The sequence below is a fragment of the Bacillus rossius genome, chromosome 6 (genome assembly GCF_032445375.1).
Source record: "Bacillus rossius redtenbacheri isolate Brsri chromosome 6, Brsri_v3, whole genome shotgun sequence".
Lineage (NCBI taxonomy): Eukaryota > Metazoa > Arthropoda > Insecta > Phasmatodea > Bacillidae > Bacillus > Bacillus rossius.
In genome coordinates, this window is record NC_086334.1 from 33,044,728 (window position 1) to 33,072,079 (window position 27,352).

General features: G+C 35.6%; 2 protein-coding genes across 4 annotated transcripts in view; one reads left to right on the plus strand and one right to left on the minus strand.

The window, feature by feature from the left end:
- On the minus strand, window positions 1-23,284 carry LOC134533004 (syntenin-1-like). Of its 3 annotated transcripts, none has more exons than XM_063370126.1 (7): window positions 23,251-23,284; window positions 10,474-10,530; window positions 9,131-9,340; window positions 7,485-7,598; window positions 6,684-6,919; window positions 3,723-3,986; window positions 1-217 (listed from the first exon to the last, which is right to left on the minus strand). In XM_063370126.1, exons 1-7 carry the CDS (start codon window positions 23,251-23,253, stop codon window positions 163-165), a joined length of 939 nt encoding a protein of 312 aa, XP_063226196.1. In that variant the 5' UTR covers window positions 23,254-23,284; the 3' UTR covers window positions 1-162. The 3 variants fall into 3 exon arrangements, with proteins under 3 accessions (XP_063226196.1, XP_063226197.1, XP_063226198.1); XM_063370127.1 differs by lacking the exon at window positions 23,251-23,284 and adding an exon at window positions 19,403-19,559; XM_063370128.1 differs by lacking the exon at window positions 23,251-23,284 and adding an exon at window positions 19,381-19,551.
- The window catches only part of LOC134533003 (annexin B9-like), a 24,216-nt gene continuing 16,578 nt past the window's right edge, over window positions 19,715-27,352 (plus strand). The window contains exons 1-3 of the mRNA XM_063370125.1: window positions 19,715-19,903; window positions 23,965-24,002; window positions 24,387-25,034. Of these exons, the coding sequence (XP_063226195.1) occupies window positions 23,973-24,002; window positions 24,387-25,034 (678 nt within the window). The 5' untranslated portion in view covers window positions 19,715-19,903; window positions 23,965-23,972. The remainder of the gene's footprint in view (window positions 19,904-23,964; window positions 24,003-24,386; window positions 25,035-27,352) is intronic.

Consider the following 27,352-nt stretch of genomic DNA (forward strand, 5'->3'; position numbering starts at 1 on the left):
TCTTGATAACCCTGTTATGTAACATAAAGGACATAGGCATACAAACCATGAACAATATAATAAACAATCTTGATTCAACAGACTTAGCAGTACAGTTTTGGTGTAGAAGAGAACAAAGTGAATGAATGGTAAACTTCACAGAATGCTGTGAGCGCCACTGCCTCACACCTCCGGGATGGAGTGATCCATGGATCCCTTCAGCAAGCTGGTGGCCATCCTGGATCAAACAGCAAACATTACTTTACCTGTCTGTGTGTGTGCTTGGTTGTGTTTGTGTGCATTTTTTCCCCCCACATACAACAAAACCCATTATTTACACTTTTTGGGCAGAACACAGGAAAAAGTGTGAATTGCGAGAAAATGTAGGTTGAGGGAAAACTCTAAAATATAACTGTTGACAAAACACTACCGATGCAACAGTTGTTCACACTGTTTCTACAAAAACATAACATGGTGACAAGTGACCAACTGAAACAACCAACCTTATTCACAAACACTGGTCCCAAACATACCAACCATTAAGATAAAAATAAGTATTTTCAAATATTAACAACATACTATTTCAAAACACAATGGCCTGTTAGTCCACATGAAGCAGGCAATCTTGGTTTCAGGTCACACAAATAGGTATTCCTTTAGGGATTCTAAGGGTAACTACGCACTCAAAAATTTCTTGGCCACACCAGGTTTAAACCAGGTTTTTTTATTACGTTAGTTATTTTGGTTCTCATCATGTTCAAGTGAAAGCCAAACAACATCCCACTTTCTGCCACTCATGTTGAACCAGAAAAGTTATAAGATCAAAGAACTGAAGTCCAGAAAATCTGCACATCTGAGTGGAACTTAACCAGAGAAATGGTTCTCCACAGAATAGGAACTAACTATTTCTTATTTTTTATTTTAGAGGAGTATTGGATATTCAGATAATTTGAATAATTAAGATCTTGATTGGTATATAATTTTTTTTGTTCTGTAAATCACAAGAAACATTAATGACTAAAATTTTGTTATTAGAGTGGAATTAGACCTTTCATTTTAAAAATTATGATACTCTATTTAAAAATAATTATTTAAAAAAAATTTGGTGAATTATAAAAACCATTTGGTTTAACCCATGGTTAAAACCATATCACAAACCATTGTGGTTTAAATCAGCTAACACTGACCAGGATAAACCGCTGAGACACTTGCTGTCTTCCATTTTAATGGTGGCAGTATGGGGTCCTTCAATAGTACCAACTAGTCTACATGGATACCAGCTGATGGTTCCATTCACTTCACAAACTGCTGAAGGGTATGAAGATACTCCACACTCAACCTTCGCCACACTTGTTGCTATGTCATGATCAGGTAGGTTTCCTGTGGTCTGCTAATAAGAAAATGACCTGGTGTAAGTGGTACATAGTACTCCCTGGGATTCATCGACAGGGCACATAGTGGTCGCAAATTCAAGATGGCCGAGATCTGTGTAAAGAGGGTTGCCAACTCTTCAAAGGTAAGTAACTGGGTACCTATAACTATACACAAGTGTTACTTAGCACTCGTGATTACAGCTTCCCACAAACCACCAAAATGTGGGCTTGCTGGAGAATTAAAATGCCATTTGAAACCTTTCATGGTCACTTCTGATGCAAACCCTTGCATGTGCTCTTCAGAAAATAAGGTTACAAACACTTAATTGAGGTAGTTCTGAGCACTCACAAAGTTGGTGCCATTATCAGAGCACACGTCATTGGGTATCCCTTACATCGACACAGACTACTTGAATGCTGCCAGAAATGCTGGTGTTGATAGGTCAGGAATAAGCTCCAAGTGAACTACCTTGGTAGCCTACAGATGTAAAGTATGCCTTTGACAGTTGTCCATTTTCTGACTTACAAGCATGGCTTGAAATGGACCTCCAAAATTCACTCCTCCAGACTGAAAAATTCTTACTTGAGAAAAGAGAGCTTTTGGTAACATGCCCATTATTGTAGTCTGTGCCAATGGCTTGGCCTTAAAAGACATCACACATGTATAACATTTTGAACCATGAATCATGCCGAAATAAACCAGTATTCCCTGTGATTGAGGTAAAATGTTGTTATCCGCACGCAATCGCACAATAATTAACTTGGTCAAAAGGCTCTCCTTCGACAAGAGAATGGGATGCTTAGCATTGTCAAGACAGTGACGAATGGTGTAGCTTTCCGCCCATCCTGACGACTCCATCTGAGTCAAGGAATGGCATAGGTTATTGTGTTTCTTGGGATAGTTGATTACATTCGAGAGTGCAGACAACTCTGCCCTGAAACCAATGGACTTTTTCATTCTTGATCAATGTAACCAACGCACCTTGCAGCTTATCCCTCGTCAGGAAATTGCTACTTGCATGACTAGCTTTCTGAAAGATCGCTTTGATGCGTAGCACCCAAGTAACACGCTGAAGCCTAACCAGTGTAGATGACCTCTGTATCAAACCTGACAAAACATCCGATAAATCTAGCAGGGATTCCTGCATGTGTTGACTGCTAGCAGGCCAGTGGTCTGATGTGTGCTGTAACCATACTGGACCCATGAACCAACAGGAATGACTGAGTAACTGCTCAGGAAGGACCCCTCGAGATGCCACATTTGCAGGATTACAGAGTACACTCAAATGGGACATGTTTCCTTACGGTGTGAGGTAAAAATGCCCTGAATCTCAGCCACTCCGTTGGCCTCCAAGGTTTTTAACTGGTGTGATGAAATATGCCACCATGCCAAAACTTGTTAAACTTGAAAGAAGAAAGTGCTTCTGAAACCGGGAATATGGCGTGATTCGGCGATAATTCCGGTGCGGAATTTGGACGTTTGAAGCAGATCAGCGTCGTGTTTAACTACAAAGGTGTATTTAAACGCGAGAACGAATCACTACGGACGTCAGCAAGTGAAGGCAGCACGCGGCAACGACTTTGCAGCGAATTATAAAGTTGAGAAATTCCTTGTACCAGGACTCAGGTATGGCTGGCTGTACCATCATTTAGAGACGTTTGCGCCGTGAGTCGATAGCTCCATCACAGTGAATACTATTAAAATCACGCACGTAATTAGCATTGACGTGTCTAAAGTAATTTTATTAAATACAACAAACTATTTCATCAAACTGTCGCACACAGGTCCAATAGTCCTAGGAGTCCAAGTCTCGTGTCTGACTAGCTGGAGGCAAATAATAAATAGACTTTTGAAAATTAATAAACATGTGCCCAACGTAACTGAACATAGATTTGGACATAATTTGTTTTCTTTTGGACATATTCGAGAAATCTGTGTTGATGTATATTATTCTTGTCGAGTATTCTTTAAAAATAAATGTTATTTTTATTTTATTGTGGTACTAATTATCACTAGGTTATGTTAATCATAACACAAGGAGCCCAATCTCATTAAATATTGTATGCTCATGATAGTACAGAACAATTTGGTTACCATAACTTGGGGCATGTTATAGTGAGCCGTATGCTTACAATGTCTGAAAGAAAATTTACACCTCAGACAACTTCGTATTTCTGTTAATTAACAATGTAAACAGTAATTTCCTAACGAATAATGGCTTTCGATGTTACAAAAAACACAGATTTATAAGGGAAAGCAATATCTGACATGGGAAATGAAAACATACACCTTTCAGAGATAATGGTGGGACAAAAACATTTGATCTAATTTGATGGAAAGGAGAAACTAATACAATATGGAATGCTTACTTCTTCACCATATGGTCGTACACGAATGACGGTATGACGGTGACCGTGATGATGGGGCCACCCTCCTCGATCAACGCCGTTATCTCCTTGTCTTTGAGCCCCACCACGTTCTGCCCGTTCACTTCCAGCAGTTGGTGGTCCGTCAGCAGACCGTTGCGAGCGGCCGAGGAGTCCTTCACCAGGCCGACCACCTTCCCGTTCTTGAAGTGGAAACCAATGTGGCCAGTGCTGCTCTTGTGCATGGTGAGTGTCCTCTCAAACGGTCTGGCAAACAAATTGGCACAGAATCGACACTGTGAGAATAAGCATCACGACAGCAGCAATCACGTACAGTAAATAATTCACTTCTGAATAAAAGTCTTCATAAAAAAAACCACTAACACAAAACACATTTCGATTTTTATTTAACTGATGTCCAATCCACAGACTAATTTACGAAATTTTTTCTAGAATAATGGTAATAAAATTCTCATTTTTAAAGGCCCTACATAGAGGTACATTTGATAATTATATTTTACACATTCACTTGACACAAATGGCTATCATGAGAAGACATATATGGACTTCAATATGGTACTAATAATACATTAACATAAACACCAGGAACCTGTTCTCGAAAATTTATACTTTAGCTTGACTTAATTTTTATGCAACTGAAAAACTTGACTCAAATCGTCCCCTGAGCATGGCAACTGGAGTTTACACAGAAACTATTCATTCTCTGCAAGCTTCCAATTGGTTAGCATCAAAATGCCAGTGTTGCAACTACTATTTTCTTTTTAACTCATTATAACACACTGAGAAAATATCTTCAAAATAGAACTTCCAATTACTAAATGAGTTTTTTCTTTTTCCCATTTATCCACAAAAACTGATTCATTTAAATTTTTTAATTAAATATATGTTTTTTTTTCTTTCATTTACTCTGGACCGTCACCAATATATCTAGGTATTGAGCCTCATTTTAATAGTTTTTTTTTTATTTAATTTAATTCACACTATCAGGATTGTGTTTGATTAACAAGAAATAAATCCAGTAAATTGGAAATTTTTTACAGGGTCAGTATTTAATTTAGGCACACCAATAAAAAATTGCTTGAGAAAACTGGAAATATTTGTTCACAAGAGATTAAGCAAATTATAAAAAATTCAATAAATAAAACTAATACTGCAGTAGCCTAACACCAAAGGAATTGCAAGTTATGTATGCATTATAATGGGTACGGGATGAAACACCGAAGATAACAGAGGCCTGTTAAAAGAGAGTATTAATACATGATATGTTGGTTGAATTATATGTAGAGACCCAGAAATTTCTTGAGCAGCAAGTCTTAAAACTATTTAGGTAGCACACACCAAACTTCCTGGCAAAAATGGGAAAAATTCTTGAGTAGAAATAAATTTCTTATTTAAATAACATACATAATAAACCAAGGGACATGTTAATTTAAATATATATAACTAAATTAATTACATTAAAAAAATTAATCTCATTTATATTCTACTTGCAACAAAATATTTTCAAAGAAGCTAATTTTACTACTTAGTATTTAATAACAGCGAAGTAGATATATATACGAAACAATGAAAGGATCCTTTTTATCTTGCAAAACATTACCCTCCATACCCATCCCATTATAATACTGGAATTATAATTGTTATTGGGTCGTTTGGCTTGTAAATCTGTGGCTGGGAAAAATGAAATTGACTGGGGTGGAAATGCTGAGGCAGGCATTACCAAGCACATCAAGTCATTCGAAGGAAAAAAACATCCTATTGGAGAAGGAGGTGGCAGTGATGGAAACACTAGGCCAGCCAGCGGTGGAGGAATGAGAGAGTGTTAAGTACCAGTCTTGTGGCCTTGAAGGTTTTTAGAGCGAGGGCAAGTAGACAGAACAAAGGAAATCTTTGTTTTCAATGCTGAATCAGCACGGGGCCTCTAAAATACTTTATTAGTTTTCCTTCCTGCTTGAAAGCAGTTTCTGCTGTACACCAGAAGGGAGTTCACTTTGATTGCTTTAATAATTACTTGTTGCTTATATAACAGATTTTAATAACATTCATTATTTACTCAAAGTAAAAATAAAAAATATCATAACAACCACCACTACCAACCACAGCGAACACAACACGTGAGATACAGTTTTTTATCACATAATTGTTGCACATTTTATACTAAAATCAAGTTCGAAAGATTTTTATGTAAAAAAAAGCATTTTTGTGAGGTACAGTTATTTATAAAAACAAAACCTATTCATAGATATTATGTTCATTTAAAAAGTAGAATATACAAAAGCATACGAAACAATTGAAATTAATAAGACATGCAATAAAACCATATTTCGTTCAACTTTAAATAGAAAAACGAAAAAAAAATGACCCGAAAGTTTGTCGGAACTAACTCATATACCATTGTTGTAGTACACACTAACCATGAAAGAGTGCGGGCTATCAAATGTAGTTTACTCGGCACTAGACAGAGCGCGTGCATTGCATGCAATCGGGACCCAAAACTACATGCAACGTTTATATGAGAATTTTTTTTTTTCCAAAATTTCGACGCCAAAAAATAACATTACAACGATTATGCTATATAACATGGTGTATAATTTGTCAAATGCTAGCTGTCTGAAACCGAGATAAGGATATCTCTGCTTCCTACTGCCCTCCAGCCCCTGACTAGTATGCACAAGTTAATTTAATTTGTAATCCTCAGGAGATGGAAATGAAAATTCCCTATCATTCTAAGTTGATTATTATTCTTGGCAGTTGTAAATAAATAAACAAATTGTAATTACATTCGTAATATAACAAAGGTTTTTGTATTCAAGCACATTAATCTGGAGTAGTTTGATAAGTATTATCTTGAAGAGTATGGAATTGTATTAAAAATCAACCTAGCATTGATTTCCAAGTTTCAGTAACTGGCCCTCACTGTACTGCAGTAGGAGTTGTGCCTACCTGTCCCGGACGACCACGGAGATGCCATTGACGGGACTCTCGCGGAACATCTTGTGGACCTTGTCCATGGAGAAGCCGGCCACAGTGACACCGTTTATCTGAAGGATCTGGTCCCCGAACCTGAGGCCGGCAAGCGCAGCCGGCGAGCCCTTCATCACCAGGTTCACGAACACTCCGTTGCTGATTGACTGCACTCTCAAGCCAACTTTGCCGGCAGCATCCTTGCAGAGTGTCATCTTCACACACAGATTCACACAAACCAAATTAAGATGGAGTTACATCCAAAAATTCACTTTCAGAAAATTTTATTCATTAATAATTACATTAAAAAACAATTTTTTTAGTTTTAAAATTGAGAAGTTTCAAGGCAGAATCAGTCCATGAATTAATTATTTAATGGCAATACCCCTACTATGGACTATGGAACATAGTTCCTCACTGATAGTTTGATGACAAAAAAGGCACCACCACATTATCACCATGTAATAGTGAAACATTTCTACTCAAATTTTATAACACAGTTGAAGTTAATTCATTTTGATGAGTCAAAATAAAACAATTTTAATTCCATGGCAAAGCAAAATAACCACAATTGTTTCAACAAATATCTTTGGAGAATGTACAGGGTTGATAAACAGGATATTTAATTTTTATTTATTTGGTTTTATGTGCCATTAAACAGTTGAAGGTCATTAATAGAATTATACATATAAAACAAACAAAAATTAGGCATGTTAACATACGCTTGCACACGTACCTCCCTGAAAAATTAGGCATGTTAACATACGCTTGCACACGTACCTCCCTGATGCCGTGAGACACCTGAGCCCGCTGCAACCCGAGGGACTGGCCGGACAGTGGAGCTATCATCCCGGCCAGGGGACCAACTGTGGAAGCTGGAACTGCCACGTCATGCTGCCAACACAATGCCAATATCAGTAATTAAGATACTCGCCTCAGTTAGGCAATTTAAGGTAGGTAATAGTTAGGCTTGTGTGAATAATGTGTGTTATGATGTGAAGCAAATATCAAATCAAATGTTTAAAATATGTGTGGAGTCAAATACAGGATTGAAAGAAAAAAAAATGTTTAAAGTTTGTAATGTCTAAACTGATTAAGTGATTAACAAATTGGGCCCTTTGAATAACATCATTCAATAAAAATTATAAAATAATCATGCATAAAATTAATATTGAGCATTTGTCAAAGCATGAAAAATGTCACCTTTTGATTTTTTTTAAGTTATGAACTTTATTCAAGCAAAACATATACAACAAAAACAAAACTAAGAATTTTCATGAGCGATATTAGACTCCCAATGAACTAGATAAAGTCCAAAACAAATTGATTAAAATTATAAGTCAAATATTAATTTTATTAAGAATGTAGATTTACACTCTCTTCTTGGCTCCTTGTCACCAATAAGATAAATATTAGATGCACCAAGTATTTTTAAGAGACTTCTATGTGAAAATAACCTAAAATGTAATTATCTTCTGGAAAAAACAGGAATTGAAGCTCCCTACTACAACATTCGATACCAACCTTTATTATGTACATTAAACAATAGTATCATAAAAAAACCTTAACAAGTATTAATTTCCTTTCCTTATAAAACAATCAAATAAATGTAAAAAGAATAGTATAGTGCAACCTCATTATAAAGTGTCTCACTATAAAGGATTTCTCACTTTAAAGTATATATTTTCAGGTCCATACAAGATTTTTTACATTTAGTAACAGTTCAGTACAAAGTACCTACTTATTATCATTATTAAATATTAGTATTATTATTAAATAATTAAAAGGTGGGGTTTTTCAGGTATGTTTTAATGAAAATTTCACTGTACTATCACTTGTTCTCTCCCCTAGCTAGTTCAATTATATATATAATAATTGATCTAATAAATGTGGGTTTACCTATATATATTGTCCAGAATTGTTTAGTGTTGTCTAGCATTCATGTCCTTGACTCCTGTTTTGTATTAGTTGTCTTGTAGCTTTGTGTGAAATGTTTATGTTGTTTGTATTAGTGTTTTCGTTTTGGCCTACCATCTTAGGCATCTAGCCATAGGTGCATATCACAATTATTATAAATAACTAAATAATTATAACCTCTTGGATACCACATTAATTCGAGTCATGCCGGGCTGTTAGGATCAAACCCACGACCCTTGCCACATGAGCATGATGAATTGGCATTTACAGCCACTGAAAACTATTAATAAAATATTAATTAATTGATTGGTTACAAACGTACAAACTAAGGCTTTACAACTAATCATCAAAGTCACTATGGCCAAATGAGGGGGGTGGTGAGACAAAAATGGATCACTGACAGAATGACAGGAGTGATGGAAACAGGAGTACCTCGAGAAAACCTGCATGCATCCCTCACATTTTGCAATTGTGAAAAAGCCACGTCCCACCCCAGATGGAACACTCACAGGAGGGGGCACGGCCACAGCATACTCGGGCAGATTCTGCTTGATGGCTTCCTGGGACAGCTCGAGCCCCATGTAGTCGCCGAGAGAGGGGTAGAGCGCCAGCAAGTCGGGGGCCATGCCGGGTGCAGACGGCGCGATGGGGTAGGGCAGGGCTGCAGCAGCCGGCTGGGCGCTCCCCGCGATGTGCTGATGCATTGCCTGGCTCTGGGCCTGCCACACACGACACGCAGGGTCGTCACATCCATCGCGACATCGCTAGGTATTACTCCAAAGTGCATCATTGATTTGCCAAACTAAGTTTTCAAGTCTAAATTTTCGTATAAATTTTTTTTCGTATCCCTAGTTTTAGGACAACAACCTTAACCTTAATGAGCTGATTAAACATTTACGATTTAATAGTGAAAGTTTCGTCACAAAATTCTTTTATTTTTCATGACCTCGAATACATAGGAAGGCTAACGAATTGTTGTGTCTCAACAATATGTTGAATGCTGTGGTATCTCTACATTTCAATGTTAAGGGGTTGGATCTACATCCAAAAATCATAACTTTTCCAAATGTTAATACTGATAATATATTACTGTATATGGTGTCAAACACTACATCCTCCACCACTCAGCTGGTCTGTATATAGTCAGGGTTGGATGTAGGAAGCCGTCAGTCTTGAGAAGGATTCCACACATATATACAAACATATGCTTGGAGTTATAATATTTTTTTTTTTAAATGTTCCAAGTTAATATTTTATTTATAAGAATTCTACATTAAATTTTGTGTCAGTTTCATATTATAAGTGTATTTGCAACATGCTCATTACTGAGTACTGAAAGACTTTCTCATTTTTTTATAATCATCTTTTCTTTGTTTAAAATATTTATTTTACCCTCCCACCACCTTTGGATTAGTTCATTAGTATTTTTAAAAAACATTTATTGCAAGTCATTACTAATTTAAGATCACACATTTCAAAATCCCTATTACCTAAAATTTTAATCACATAGCTATATATAAATCACCATAAATGATGTAACTTCAGGCAAAGCAGACTACAGGTGAGAAATCCAAAAAAAGGTCTTTCTAATTTTTGAGTATTATTAAAATAGAACAAACATGGGTAAAACAACTGAATAACTCTCCTTAATGTATTTATTTGTGTTTTGTTTTATTTTATTTATTTTTATATAGTATGGTTGTTTGTTTATAGAAAAATCTGTTAACACTTCACCACAGATTATATAAAAACACTGTAGAAAAGAAACACTTTTGATAGTACATATATATACACTAGTATTCAACTGGTACACTATCTGCTAGAAATCATCTGTAAGTATAAATTTTCTCACCCGAACCATCTGGTGAACTTTCATGTCTTCTAATGAAGGGTACAGCGACATGATGGACTGAAAAAAAAAAAAAGAAATATAATACATTTTGTAACAAAGTTTCACGAAAACATCTATGACTAATTTCTTCCACTGTATCATGTTTTCTGAGAGCAGGAGTCCACAGAATGTTATAAATCCTTCAAGCATACCAACTTGTGGGTACACAAGGGTCATTCCATGAAAAGAGGGACAAAATGAGAAATTTTTAAAAATAATGAAAATAATTGTAACTGCACACCAAAAGATTCTTAACTGTATGCCTTTAAATAAAAAATATTTTTTCTTCAATATAGAACCAGCATATGTTTTTTCCCAGCATGCAAAGTACAAGATGGATGCACCACAGTTGACAAGGTTAGTATCAGTACTTTGTTGTGTTGCTATTATGTCCATAAAAATTGATGTTGTAAATCCAAAAGTTATTTCAGTGTTGAAACTAATTTCTTTAGTATGTGTGTATACAAAAATTTATAATAATACAACCTACTGGAAAGAAATATTTACTGTAAAAGATAAGTGTTTGGTTATGTAATGTTTGTTACAAAAAACTTATGTTTGACAATGCTATATGAAAACAAATGTACATTTTCCAAAGACACTTCATATTATCTGCCCTTATTATGTATACTAACAACTGATGGTGATTCATCCCTCTCAATTGTGTAGTTATATGCAAAAATTGCGTAACAAACGTTACATAAATAGTAACAAACGTTACATAATATTACTGTAACGTTTGTTACACTTGTATGACTTAAATGGCTAAAATATTTAAGTAATGATTTAGGCCAGGATTAGAAATTATGTAGTAAATAGTTTCCAGGTTGTATTTGTTTACAATTAGGTGTTGAAAGCAAGACAAAATACAACAATTTCAAAGTTAGCCATCTTTTGTATTTTGTAGTTTTGTGTGTTTATAAATTGATACTTCGAAGCAGTAGTGTTAAACTTATTGCACCATAGTGTAGCTTGCATAGTTTGTTTAGACCTGATATTATAATAAAATAATTAAGATAAAACACTGTGTGCGTGTGTTTTCAGAATGGAAAATAAAGCACCAAAATCAGCTGCACAGAGAATGCGGGAGTACAGAGCACGGATGGGCCCAGACAGAAATGCAAAAAGATTAGAAAAATGTCAAAACATTATGAAGAAAGTTAGAAAACAACCAAAATCCAAATCACAGAAAGCAGCAGAAAGGGAGGCTACTCGGAAAAGAGTGCAGAAGTTTCGAAACAGAAAAAAAGCATTACTTTTAAACTCGTGTACTTCAGAGCAGACTGCTGTATGTGCACCATATAAGAGTATGAATTCTTTTGGAAAAGCAGTCAAAAGAGCACAAAGAAACTTGCCTAACAGCCCTACAAAACGAACCGCTGTTGTGAAACGACTTGCTGAATCATTCCATGTACCACTGCTGCCAGTCAAACAAAGCAGACACTCTTCCTTGGCAATAACTGAAGAAACTACATCAAAAGTTCAAGAATTTTACAACTCTGATGATATTTCACGGCTTCTTCCAGGGAAGAAAGATTTTGTTACAGTGCATGAAGACGGAAAGAAGCAGCACAAGCAAAAGAGGCTTCTCATGTATAATTTAAATAGGCGTTTGCATTTTTTCAAGGACACAATCCTGATGCAAAGATAGGCCTATCAATGTTCTGTGCAATGAGACCAAAGCATGTTAAGTTGGTTTCTGATAAAGATCAGTGTGTGTGCTGTTGTCCATACTGTGAAAATATGCAGCTGCTGATTTCCTCAACACCATGGAAAACAAATGAGAAACCGAGAACTACCACAGAACTGCTGAAGGAAACTGTATGCAACGTAGAAGATAAAAATTGCATGAAGAGGAGATGTGAAGGATGTGGTGACATTGCAGCTCTAATGGCAAAGAAAATTGATGATGACTGTGATGAAGTCCGTATCAAGCAGTGGGAAGGTGGGCATCTAGTCGAAAAAGTACTAACAATAAATGAATTGTCTTCAGTATTCAAGTATGAACTCAATCAACTTACTGGCCACATTTATAATAAAAGAAGACAGTGGAAGGAACAACAGCAGCAAAAGGATTCACTAGAGCCAGGACAACTCATTTTCCTATCAGATTTTGCAGAGAACTACACAGCAAAATTCCAGAGCGAAGTTATGGCAGTACATTGGAACCATGCTTCACCCGAAACTTCAACTACAATATACACTGCAGTGTGTTACTTCCGGTGTTCTGAAAACAGTGATATTAAAACTGTATGTCTAGCAGTCATCAGTGATACTCAGAACCATCGTACCACTGAAGTTGCAGCTTTCAATGAAGTGCTACTGAATTATTTGTCCTCATTAATGTGCTCATCCATTACTAAAATTTATTTTTGGACTGATGGTGCAGCTCAACATTTCAAGAATCGAAAGGTACTGTCATATATGTGTACTTTAACAAATATTGTAGGATGCAATGTCGAGTGGAACTAACAAGAGTCATATCATGGCAAGGGTCCACATGATGGGGTTGGAGGTACCCTCAAGCGCATTGTATGGAAGAGAGTTCAACAAGGTAATGCAACTGTCCAAAATGCTGAACAGTTTAACGATGTTGCAAGATGTAACACTAAGAACATACACTGTTTTTACAGTCACATTGAAGTTATAGCAGCCAAGTATGAAGAAAAATGGGAACATGTTTTGCCAGCAGTAGGAATACAGCAAGCCCGGTGTGTAAAGGTTGCAGTTCCACACAGAGCTATACTCTTTTCAAATACAGGTGATGATAAACCATTCAAACAGTGTCATATCTTTCATGACACTGACAATGGAAGCACATCTACATCCACTGTAACTGATGTGAATACAGAATCTGCAAGCAGTTGGTGATTATGTAATGGTTCATTATCCAAAAACTGGACAGAACTACGTTGGACATGTAATCTTGATTAATAATATGAATAACACATTGAAAGTGCAATTCATGCGACGGAGAGAAGGAAAGAACACATATTTCCTGTATCCACAAAATGATGATCTGGATGATATTTCTGCAGATTTGGTATTGTGCAAATTGCGTAAGCCTCAGGAAGTGCGAGGAAAGTTCATTTTTAAGAACACGTTTGCTGTACAGGTTGAGTGAAGAAGGTTTTATTTGACTGTGTAACGTTTGTTACAGAGCTGTAACGTTTGTTACATTGTTTGAATTTTTTTTTTAGTGTGTATATGTTAAATAGAAACAATCATTACGTACAATTGTTCTATAGTTTTCTATAATTAAAATCTAATTTTTTCGATAGCATTGAAATAAAAAGAGAACAGAGATTTGAGAAAACTTTTCTACAATTACAATGTGTGTCATTTCTTGTAACGTTTGTTACATTACATCAAAGTGTATCCTATGACACCTGCCAGCTCAAGGTAATTTTGTTAATATTATAATCTTACGTATTAACTATCCTATACAACTTGGAATGACACACAGATTTGAAATTGTTTTTTCTTTACTTCAGAAAATATTTTCATGCTGCAAACTGTGTGAAACCGTAACGTTTGTTACGTTGGAATACCCCACAAGCAATTTTGGAGAAAGTATTAAGGAACACTTTCTTCAGAAACTGGTTTATGTCACATTAACTATACAGTACACTCCCGATTATCCGCGAAATTAAGTGACAGGGCCACAGCGGATAGGGAAAATCGCGGATAATCTGCAAAAGAGCCGAAAATGGGAAACAAAAAAGGAAACATTAATTTCAACTTTAAAATCCAAACTTTTATGTACAGTAAAAGTTACAATCAACAGTAAAAATTTTTAAATGAAGCTAAAACTAGTATTTAACTTAATAATTAACATACAATACATTTCAGTAAAGTAAACATAAAAGTGCTAAACTATACGATTAGAAACAAAGTGTGACAGACAAAAATAGCAACGCATGCCAGCCTACTGCGTGAGTTCCGATAAGGCCTGTGCATTTTACTGTATACTGCACGCAGTACACTCGTCAGTAGAGTTCAAATTTGCTCACTTGTAATAAAATACAGATTTACATATGTGTTGTATTTTTTCGTAGCATGCGCGGATAATAGGGAGTTTACTGTAATTTAAAATGGAAAAGTGTTTACATCAATTGGAGCAGCCTTCCTGAATTGAATATTATTGTTATTATATTTATGTGATCATGTAGTTTTTGATATGAACTTAAAGTATGATTACTGACTGAAGAAAAGTCTCTGATAAATATTTATTGCTTATACATTAGTTCTGTTTTCAAAATAAATGAATAGTGAATAAAAGAAAACATTTTTCATTAAGAGGGAAAAGAATATTAAGGGGCTGGATGTTTAAATGCTGCTTTCAACAAATGAATGTTAAGTTTCATGATATGAACATTTGCTTTCTGAGACAGAATAAACACACTACCTTAAATACTACATGCAGAATATTATATACCGTAGGGCCGCGACGTCTTGGCGTGTCGTTTTGCGGTGAAGCGGGGAAGAGTAAATGAGAGGGGAAGCAGCTGCGCGCGCACATCAGCCGCTATGCGGTTCATAGCAAAAACATCAGGCGCCACGCTCAAAGTCTGAAGTGAGCAATGGAGCCCGACGCAGGACATTCAAGATACAATAAAGTAATACATAGTGGGGAGAGGGGAATTATAAGTAGTGTAATCAAGTGTTGTGATGAAGCTGCCAACAAATGTCTGCTAGTACCTCTTGCAAAAGCAACCGAAAGAGCTGCGCGATACACAGGTATAAGCCAAAGATCAGTTTCGCGCATCCGAAAACACAACAGAGAGACGCCAAATAAAAAACAAACAACAACATTATACGTTTTTAAACGCATTCCCCGTAATTTCACCAGCGGTTTGTTTGTTTTGCATTTGGCAATTTTCCAAACTTTCTGCACCGCTTGTTAGAATATTTGTTAGCTACAAGTGTAGCCAATATTGCTACACATTATATTGCATTATATTACATGATATTATATTACGCTATATTACATTACATACATTATACAAACACATACATTATATATTTCATTATATATTTTATTATATATATGATTTTATGATATATATTAATGTATATTATATTAATATATTATTTATTTACAATTTATATGTTTATATTTACATATATGTAACACTCCTTTATTTGACCGTGAAACATCCTCTCGTGTTTAATTATTCATTTCAAGCCAAAAAAAAAAGGGAAACGTTTGTTGTCAGTTGATGACTTTGATAGAAGTGCGATCAGAGACACTATCCACGAATTTTATGCAGTAAAAAAAGTGGTTCCCACAACAAGGAAATTACTGCCAGTTTTGAAAGAAAAAATCGAATGGAGTTGGGGAATGACATCGCTGCGTTAAATACTCAAATAAATGGGTTTTGTGTGGAAAAGAAGCCAAAATAAGCAAATATTTCTTCTCGAAAGATCTGACGTTGTTGCTTGGTGATCACAGTACCTGACTCAGATGAAACAGTGCAGGGAGGCTGGAAAGAAGATATTTGACATGGATGGATCCTGGGTTGACACTAATTTAACCTTTCAGAAATATTGGCAAAAGAAAGGTGACTTTGAAGGTGTAATGGCAACAGGAAATGCACAGACTGATAGTTGTAAGCGTTGGTTCTAGGGAGGGCTTCCGTTTATAAAGCAAGCACCACAACAGGAAACTATAAAATACGCGAGGATAGTTTGTTATAAATATGGTTTTCGGCCCGCTCGAAATGACTAAAATGGTTCTTTCAGAGTGCTGTTATGGAAAAAATACCAACCCGTGTGCATAAAAGTGGTAAGGTTCTTGAAGTGCGTGAAAGTGTCATGTCGATCGTCTTCACATTTCAGCCAAACCAAATGGAAAAGAAAGCATCAGCGAGGGAGTTACATGCAAGTCTTAATTAATTGTATTTCCTACAGCAACCTACAATTACAAATTTAGTTCTTAACTTTAAAGTATTGTATAGCTATTTTTAACTATGTTTAACTAAGCTGCCCAGTTGAGCAAATGGTGCACTACCTTTAAATAATAAATTACCGTAAAGCATTATCGCATCTTTGTATCATTAAGATCTGCGCTGTGTTTCACCGTACGTGAGATTGTTCTCGACCAATGTTATCGGAACGCCATGAAGACTTCCAGGCCGTTGCTATCAGCGGAGTAGGCAAGGCGGGACGTGTCGATTACAAGGTCGCTGAGCTCTAGGGAGTCGACCCGCCAAGACGTCGCGGCCCTACAGTAGTATGCCAATAAAAGGATGCATCATTTATACATTTTTGTAGTATAAACTGTAAGGATTGTAGACTTTTCGTTCAATATCACAATTAAAGAGTAACACAAACAGTATTAGATAAGTGCATGCGCGAGTACTGCTTTGTTGTTTCCTCTCTTGGAGCGCCACCTACGCAAAATGGCGACTCCTGAGAATAAAGCATTTTGTGTTCTGCAACTTGCTGTGTGAGAGATTCTGTAATTTCAGGATGGAGCCCCTCCCCATTGGAATCTCTTTGTACGAGAGTTGTTGAATGTTGAAGTCCCTGACTGTTGGATTGCTTGTAATGGTTGAGACGACAGAGCCCTTTTTCGCTGGCCTCCATGTTCATCTGACAAAGCCTTCCGATTTTTCCTTTGGGGCTTTATAAAAGATGGTGTCTACGTTCCGTCACAACCTAAAAATTTTGCCAGGGTTAAGACACAGAACTTAAGAGGATATTGTTACTATTACTCTGGACATGTTAACCAAAGTGTGGGAAGAACTGAACTTTAGGTTGGATGTATGCCATATAGCTAAGGGTGCACATATTGAACATTTGTAAGAAAAAACTAGGTTAGTTTACCTTCAATTTGATGTATGATTTGTAGTAAATAGTCTAAATTAGACTGTTACAACATACCATTGAAACTGGAACATTCTTTTATGGACTAAAAACCGAAGGGATACATCTTAGGAAAACCGCTTCTTCCTAGCAGACACTCATTAAAATAATTTCTCATACAATGAGCAATAACATTGGACTGGCATTTGAGAGGACCTCTGTATCCCAGTCCAACCACATATTCAATTCTGTAGTGCATGTGATGGTGAATGGTGGTTTAGAATTTTGAAGGGAAGGAAGGCAGCTGGGCCGGACAGGATAGGAAAAAGCCACCTGAAGTTGGGGGTTAAGAAGGTAAGGAGATACCTAACAGTGATGTTCAAGTAATTCTTGGAGGAGGGAAAAATGACAAAGCAATGGACAGAAGCAGTAGAAGTACAGATTTACAATGAAGGTAGGGATAAGACAAATCCAGTGAACTACAGACCAGTCAGCTTGACTTCCTAGGTAGGGAAAATAATGAGAGAGGCTGGTTGGCAGGTATGTGGTGGGGGTGATGGTTCACTGGATGATAGGCAGCATGGTTTCAGGAAAGGGTTCTCATATGAAACACAGATGGCAGGGTTGCTAGAAGACGCATGCGCTTAGCTCGGTGTAGAGGATATGTCTCCCTTCCCTTCCTCTATGTGCAAGGGAGTTGCACCTGTCTTGATGGTCTCAAATTTCCAGTCGGCCAATACTAGCTGCCACAGCCAGCCTGTAGTGATGAGCAGTTAAGAGAGGGATATCCAGCAATTACAATCCCAGATTGCGAAGATTCAGAATGGAAGAGACAGACATGGTAAAGGAGTGACTACATGCTCACATTTCAAACATATATAAAAATGAGCCACTTCAGAATGTAGTAGGTTCAGCAAACATGTATAATATTCTCATAATGTAAGCACTGCTTACAATGCTTACACATAATATCCACCCCTGGGTATTTAATTTTTTTAAAGTGAGGCTTGACAATATATTATTTTCTCAGTGTTGTGAACTAGAATACAGTCCCACCCGGTCAACTCTATTTTGTGATACCTACCGATATTTTATTCCTCAAAAATTATCACTTTTCACTAAACTATCATTTTTGAGTATAATGAATTTTTATACTAAATAGGGAATGCTTTTATTTTTCCCAATACCGCCATAAGTTGCAATGTAGACATCCATAATTTTATTGATAATGAAAAAACTGTATCGCAAAATAGAAAAGAGAGCAGGAGATTATATTCTAAGCTTTCTTTATGACACCAGAAAAATATAATATTAAACAAATGAAATGCCTGAAAAATAGTGTGTTTATACTTCCTGCCAAAACCCACAAATTCCCATGCTTGTCATGTAAGAAATTAGGGGTAGTAATGCGACATCATCTTTGTGATGTCATTATCAATATTATTATGGTATCGCAATCAGAATAGTCCCGGCCCGCCTAGTCAGGGGTGTATCTGATTTTAGCGAGAGTGTGATGCGCTGGTGTTTCTAGCACGGTATCATCTAAGCTCGTTCGGAACTGGCGCGCAGTCTTCTCGTCATGCATAAAACCACAATGAAATGTCAGCAGTAACCATAATGTTATATGGTGGAGAAATGAAGAAAATGGTGTAATGCAAGACCTTGGGTGCCTTTAAATATCTTTACTGGGTGTATCATCCATAACAATATTCTGAAAACATGTTTTAGCTATTTTCACAATTCTAAAATAAATTTTGAAAACAAAGTATGAATACAACTATTCATTCACCCTCAGTACATTCTTAAATGTTTTTTTGTTAACTGACACCACACAGATAACTTGAGCAATTTTCAACAAATTGCATGATTTTATTTGAAGCTGTACACAACTAGGCGTTCAATAATAATGCATAGAAATATGAAGAAGCTAGTCTATAATACTATTTTTATATGAAAATATTACTCTAACACACAAGAATACAAAATTAGTGAATTATTGAACTAAATCTTAAAAATTGGTTTTTTAATGTAACATACATAGCACCTTCAAATACTCACTCTTTATAAATGACCTACAGACCTTTGCTTTTTCTAAACGCTGGATTGACGATCTCTCCAAAAAAAAAAACTTCACCTGCACTCGTGACGAGAATGAATCACACTGACATTAAACTGCTCCTGCTTGGCGGATCCAAACAATCACGTGAACGTTCTCAGCTGACCACTCATCAGAAAACTCAAGTGTAGCCAACATACAAACGACTTCAATTCTAACGAATTCCGCGTTTCCATTTGATGTTCCCATATTCGCAGTTTACTTTAACTATATAAATAATTATTTTGGCATATTTTCTAGCCGAGAACGATGTAGGTTGTCAAATTTTACACACTTATCGTAGTCAGACTTTTTTTTTATTACTTTTCTAAGGTTATCAGACAAATGTTGAGAAAACAAAAACAAAAGTGGGCGTGAGAGCATTAAGTTCGAAGAATTGAGGAAGAAGGAAGTAGCTTTTAGTGCTTTGAGTCATAACTTTCAGTAACTTCTTTTGCGGAAGTTTGTTGCTTGCTGTAGTTAAAGGTATGGTGGAAGTTCTTTACATCCTGTGGTCAGTGAGTGTGATAAAATATACAGTAGATGGTTCTAATTTACAAAATAATTTTAACGGTGCCATGGTTGGGTTCAATATTGTCATTGGACGTTTCGTTTATTGTTCCTTATTGCGAATCCGGTTTATGTCAGTATTTTATAACTTAAAATTCGTTATATCACAGTTTCGCATCAAAAGCATTCAACTGCTTGATTTATTTTATTATTCTACATAAAAAAAATTGGTTGTCTGTAAAGTCGGTTTAAGTACGGACGATAGTTTAACGTGACAACGTCATAACAAAACATTGATGAAATGATTGATCCAGAAGAAAAGGAAATATATTCGGTCTGAGACGTAATAGGCTTTTGTAACCAAACCATCTAGGCATTAAAAATATTATATTCTTTGAGGAAGAATTTTTTTTTTTTTAAATTTGAATAATTTTTATTGAATTATCACTATTTTGTATGGATACAAAGGAGTGAAATGAAATGTAAAATTTAATTAATAAATTTACTTTTATTTGCATTCATTAATTCAAATATATTTATTACTATTGAAATGTTGCGTGTGCCGTATTTATTTTTACAAATACAAAAAAAAATTTGCACTTGCAAGGATCCGAACCGACAACCTTTGGATTGGAAGTTTGCGATGCTGACCACGCGGCCACGAGGCCATGCATGTAAAGTAGTAGTTTCAAATGTTATATATATTTAAGTATAAACTTTTTTTCAGGGTAGGGGAATAATATTATTTCGTTTTTATAACATGATTTGATAACAAATACGCATCTCAAATACACCAAACTCATTTATAATGTTTTACAATAGTTTTTAAAACATTGTGCAAAAGATCCTGGGTGTAATTTGAATTATTATCTGTAACTGTAAAACACCATTGTTGGTTAAAAACGTATTTGAATATTCAACTTTACTTTTAAATAACCGTACCGATTGTGCTGAAAATCGGTGGACGAATGTTAAATTACATAATATTAATAATTCAAACGACGAAAATATGATTGAAATGTCAAATCGATGGTTGTTCCAATCGAGTGGAAGAGAGATGCCACGCATGCGTACAATGAGCAAACAGGACACATCCGTAGTGGGACATCCGTAGTGGGACACTTTTTCGTGCGTGCAGCCGATGTTCATCGATTTATTAGACGTCACGTCAAAATATAATTGGATTCGTTATATGAAAATAATTGCTCCCCGGACAGTGTTCCTTTGCGCATCCGGTTTATAATAAAACTTTGTTGCACATATCTTTATATATGTAATCGTACAGTTTCAAATTACAAACATATTCAACTGCATATTTTATTTGAATTTTTTTTTAAAATTGGAAATGTTAATACAGAACTTTTGGTGCGTAGTGCAGATTGTGAAACTGATTCTGATTTATTACACTCGTAATTGGGCTTTCTCCCAGTAGTAAGGTGTCCTTAGAAGACTCGAATTGGGTCTTTAAATAAATAAAAAATCCTACACCCTTTGTTAATAACAATAGGAGTTGTGACAGTGGCAACAATTTGTTTAACAGATACAAAACATACATCATTTTCATCTACATAAAATAATGTATTGTCCCCTCAAGAATTTTTCAAAACCATGACTTAGATTTCATTGTTTTGTACACAACTTTGGATAATTCCCAGGAACTGGCGAATTTTTGTGGCGTTCTTTTTCTTCTTGTCACTGCTAAAACGAACTAGGACAAAACTTCCGAGTGGAAGAGAGTTTTTGGTCCCTAGATTATCATCTTCATCCGATGATGAATAGACATCTTCATATCGGAGGTTTTTCTTTGAGCAGATTTGTCAGTCTCTGCAGGTAGAAAAAGTATAGTGCCTTTATTGGGGTTTCTGGAAGAAGGGCCAGATGTTTTGCTTCCTGGTTTGTTTTGCATTACATTACTGGTAGCTGCAGATGTTTCAAGTTGAAAACCTTTGCCCAAGTGGAAGTGAGAGCATTCACTTTTGCATTCAAAACAACTTAAACTTCTGAAATGTAGAACTAGAATAGCCGAATTGAACATAACCTGATGCACTTTCAATGTGCCGGCGAAACACTTAACATTTCCTGCATGTTTGGCTAGATCTTCCATTGCAATAATGTCTTTGTGTTGAATTTCAAAAATCTTCACACCTGGATAATGCTGTTTCAGTACATTTGCAAGGCACTTAAAATTTTCAACATCTTTGCCTTGCGCAACTATGCGGTCAGCAGTTTTGTTCAACGTTCCCCCAATACCATCAGTGGCGCCTTTACCGTGCCCTGACTCTGTGTAGTTCCAAGTAAAAACTGAAATGTGGGAAATATATGACTTAGTTTTTTTGATATTATGCAGAACATTTATTTCTATACTGTGTAACAACTCCCATCACTCTGTATGTGTATATTTGTCAAGTTGATATTTTGTTGGAATGCCCACTCGAAAACAGGCTTAAGATGAGCCCAAACCGAAAATGCATCATGTCTCAATGACTTGCTCAATGAACAAAATGGATGTGCCTCGACACAGGAAGAAAGTTTGCCTTCAACTTCTGCCTGAAACACTTGAGGATCACTACTATTTTCTTGTTTAAGATAAAGTACACCAGTGTGAAGGGTAATTTGTTCCCTTCCCCCACCAAAATGAACAGCCTGTATTTCTTCACTGAATTTGCAATTATAGTTCTCACTAAAGTCTATATGAATAAATGCAGAACTTTCATCCAACCGATTTTTTGCTGCATTTAGTCTTGTACTGGTGTGCAATATTTCCTATATGGAGAAGGTATCTAGGAAATATAGTTTCCAGCTCAGTTACCAATGATTTTACATCAAGAATAAACTCTTCTTTTAATGGTTTACTTACCTTCTTTTTTTGGCCTTTAACCTCTATCCATTGCACTTTTACCATCCACTTTTTTACTTTGACTTCTTGCTCAGGATCTATGATTTCATAGTAAATAGTCTTGCTCTTGCAAGCATTGCATTTTCTCTGAAGACAAGCTAAATTGTCTTTGCAACAACAAAGCTCTCTTACCAAGTCCGATGGTTTCTTGTGTACATTGAACATCATTCCTTCACAACACTCATCATTCCCTCATAGTGAGGGAATGATGAAATTGTAGTTAACTGTTCCTCAAACACAGCAGGTTGAACTAGTTAAACTTTTCCTTACAGTTTGGGGAAATACCTATTTATTGTTACATAATACTATTAAAACTAAATTTTTTACTTTACTTACAGCTGATTAATTATTTGTGAGGGAATGATGTGTAGAAAAAATACTCATGAAATTTCCAAAATTATTGAATTTATAAAAAATTAATAATCACCATTGAGCCTGCAACTATCACAGCTTCACATCAACAACTAAAATAGCTATCTACTGACTCACTAGCAATAGCCTTCATAGGCATCTACTGGCCAGAAAATTAGTTAACATAGAGATGTGAGGGAATGATACCCAAACATGGCGACATAAATTAATTTATTTTTTATTTTTAATATGATAGGTAGGAAAAATTAAATGTACACATTTTCTAAAACTTTTAAATATTTGGATTAACCCTAATAATTATGAAATCTCATTGCTCATAACTTTCAAAAAGAAATTGTGTCACAACATGTTAACTGTGGTTGGGGAACAGTGAGGGAATGATATTTCCAGGCTAAACTATTTTTTAAATATATATTTTTTAAATTATCTGACATTTTAAGTTTACTGTCTTTTAAAACAATTTATAGTACATTATTAAAAAAATTGTCACGTTTATTGGACAATATTTTATTTAATAAATGAGGCTGGGATATGAAATTTCCCCTATTGCGTGGAATGACCCATTTATAGTTTTAAAATTTTTAAATACTGAGAAGGTAGGTAAGTTGTTATTTATATGTCTTGCATTTTTGTAAAAAAAAATGGTTCCTCCCAAGTATAGACACCAATCCACTCTTATATTAAATGTTTAAGCACTCTGGCCTTGATTAATTTTTTGAGAACACTGTAGTCTTGTACTATCACATACTTTATTTTTTATTTGTTCTAGGAAGTGAAATGAGCTACCCGGGGTATCCGTATCAACAGGTGAGATCATCTGAATATTAGTTAGGTACCTACTAAAAAATAGTAGCTCGTCTGTTGGTTATATTCCCAGAATTAGTTCTTTGCATGTTGGTTTGCGGAATAGCTTCTGTGCATGAGCTTATATTTTGCAACACAATCATCATTTTTTTCCTTCAAACTTCTTAATTTAGTTTTCTCTTAAGTTATACAACAAATTCATAATTTATGTTAATCAGGTGATAGTAAAGGTGAAAAATTTGTTCTGATATGCTTTAGTTGGTGCAGTTTAATATATATAGAGTCATAAAAATATTATTGCCATAATTTAAATTTCAAAGCTAAGAAAATATATAGGCGTATATATGCGACTTTATTTTAAACTGTATTCTGTGTTGTTTTTTTAAGGCTGGTTCCGGAATGCCTCCTCCTAATCCTGGTTTTCCATCTCCATTTCAAGCCACGAGCCAACTGAGTTATCCTATTAATCCCAATGCAACAGGATTTCCTTCGAGCAATCCTTCATATCCTTCTGTAAATCCTCCGTACCCTTCAGGCAATCCTCCGTATCCATCAGGCAACCCAACTTATCCTCCAGGCAATCCTTATCCTCCAAGCAACCCTTCTTATCCTCCAAGCAACCCTTCTTATCCTCCAAGCAACCCTTCTATTCCTCCAAACAACCCTTCTTATCCTTCAAGCAACCCTTATCCTCCAAATAATCCTTATCCTTCAAGCAACCCTTATCCTCCAAGCAACACATCTTATCCTCCAAGCAACCCTTCCTACCCAACAAGCAATCCTTCATATCCCTTGGGAAATCAAACACATTCTCAAAGCAGTGTGCCATACCCTTCGGGTAATCCATCGTACCCTGAGCAAAGCAAATCAGATCCATTCAGCTGTCCGTATCCCGGCAATAACTCATCAGCTGCCCAGCCAGGGTACCCTCAAGGCACTAGAGGGGTGCCGTACCCCCAACAGGGAGGTACAGTGCCGCACACGTCTTACACAACCCCGCCCCGAAGCAACCAGCCCAAGGCAACTTATAGCAAGGTGAGAGTCTAATACCCCTACTTATTGCCTTGCTTTTGAATTATTTCTATATTTATGGTTGCTTATTTTTTATTTCAATTTATTTATCACTATCACATTGATATGCTACAAATCACAAGCTGTAGCATGTAGCCTACATTGTTTAAACTGCACATACTTAGATAGCTATACTTTTTTTTTGTTACATAATTAAACTTTTGGAATTTTAATATTTTAAATTTTAATCAGAACTGCTATTGAAATATGTAGTAGTTGATAAACTATAATAAACCATTTAATGGTGACTGTGTTGCAATCAGTACTAACCGCCTGCCTAAAATTAATTTCACTGCAATGTTAACTGTATGAGCACTTATTTGCCAAGATGATGTGTTTCATGAGGATATCACCATGTTAACGTTGTCAAAACCTTAATTTATTATTTGTCTAAGTGGGAGGAAATTGAAAATTCTCCATTTTGTTTCACATTGTTGTGAAGTTTGTTGTACCTACTGTGTGACAACAGTGAAATAATCTTATATATAAAATTCTCGTGTCACAGTGTTAGTTATCATACTCCTCCGAAACGGCTTGACCGATTTTTATCAAATTTTGTATGCATATTCAGTAGATCTGAGAATCGGCTACTATCTATTTTTCATACCCCTTAGTGATAAGGGTTGTCCACCCCAAACATTTTATTTTTTTTAATTTTTGGACAAAATGTTTTATTTTTTTATAATGTGGCATTAAAAAATACATACATCCCTAATTTTTCACCCTTCTATCACCCAACCCCTAATTTTTAATAGAATTTAATATTTTTCAACCCCGGTCGATAGCTGATCAATTATCACTTGATCAACCTTCCCCACCTACAGCGAGCTTGTTACCTGGATTAACACATAGACCACATATTAATATGAAATTCCATCCCTAATGTAATGGAGTGAAAAAGTGAAAATTTCATTTTATAACAGAAAAAATCATAGGTCATAGACATACAAATAGTGAGTGTGTGTCATTTCTTTATGTCTGCCACCCGATCATACACATAGTAAGGTCTGGCAAATTAATATTTTTCTCCTTGGTGAGACCAGCCCGCTTAGTGGAGCTCGCAGCGGCTAGCAAAATAAAGGCGCTCATAACAGTTTTGTGTTGCCTTGAATTTTAAACGCACCATCGTTTGATGTGTTTGTCATGTCTTTAATTTTCGTTTGTTTGTGCCGTATGCGTTACTATACCATTCATCCAATTGCGATGAAATTTTGGTGAGTTGTAATGTGCATGCCAGTGAAGGTTTCTGAGACGGTATAACTATTTTGCAATAGTTGGAGCACAAATCGTTTCAAAAAATGTCTTATTTCATATTATATAGTGGAACTTCGTCTGTTTTTGTTGTATAAGTGCGTACGCATGACACAATTTATTTAAATATAAAAGAGAGTCAGAGATAGAGTGATATATATAGAGTGAGATGGAGAGAGACAGAGAGATAAGTTGAGATAGAGCGAGGTATAGAGAATGAAATGGGTTAGATAAAGAGATATACCTATATATGTATAGAGCTATATAGAGATTTATATATAGAAGAGATAGAGATAGTGTGAGGTATATATGTAAATATGTAGATATATAGATATAAATAGCGATAGAGAGATACATAGATATGTATAGATGTAGATAGAGATAAATATATGTTTAAAGAGATGGATAGATGATTTGTATATGTGTAACTACTTCAAACATATTGCAAAACAAAACTGAAAGAGGCATTGCAATGCATGCCGAGCATTAGCTAGATAATGGAATCTTTTCAATATTAGTAATCTCTTATTTTTAAGCATTTTTCTATAGTGCTTTATAGAGTCTAGACTACATACAAACCACCAATTTTGAGATATATACAGGTAAATAACTATACACTGGCAGAACGTCTGTCGGGATCTGAAAGTGATATAAATTATTTTTCACACTTGACATTCAAATTAAGAAGACAATTACTAACTACATCTGATTTCGAAAAAGGTACCCTTCACCCTGTGTTCAGCCCGGGCAACGCCGGGTACTGCAGCTAGAAATTCCCTAGAAATAATTTATATGGCAAAACAAAGTTTGCCGGGTCAGCTAGTATTTTATAAAATTGGAAGGTTTGTTTGGCATCTGTGGGAACTGTGCATATTTAAATCCAATTTTTGCACATTCTTACGGGTTCTGAATGGGTTACTTAATCAACCTCCTTATCTTCTTAAAGTCATTCTCATCTGCTATTAATTCATGTTATGTTTTTTTTTAATTAATTATAATAAGGTTTGAGCAAAAGTGCTATTTTACTGCGC

Bases quoted from the DNA above. Each gene is read 5' to 3' on its own strand.
- LOC134533004 (XM_063370126.1), bottom strand. The intron at 7,599-9,130 runs GTGAGTGTTCCA...TTGTGTTGGCAG, and splicing joins CTGTGGCCGTGCCCCCTCCT to CATGACGTGGCAGTTCCAGC. The intron at 6,920-7,484 runs GTACGTGTGCAA...CTGTGTGTGAAG, and splicing joins TGTCTCACGGCATCAGGGAG to ATGACACTCTGCAAGGATGC.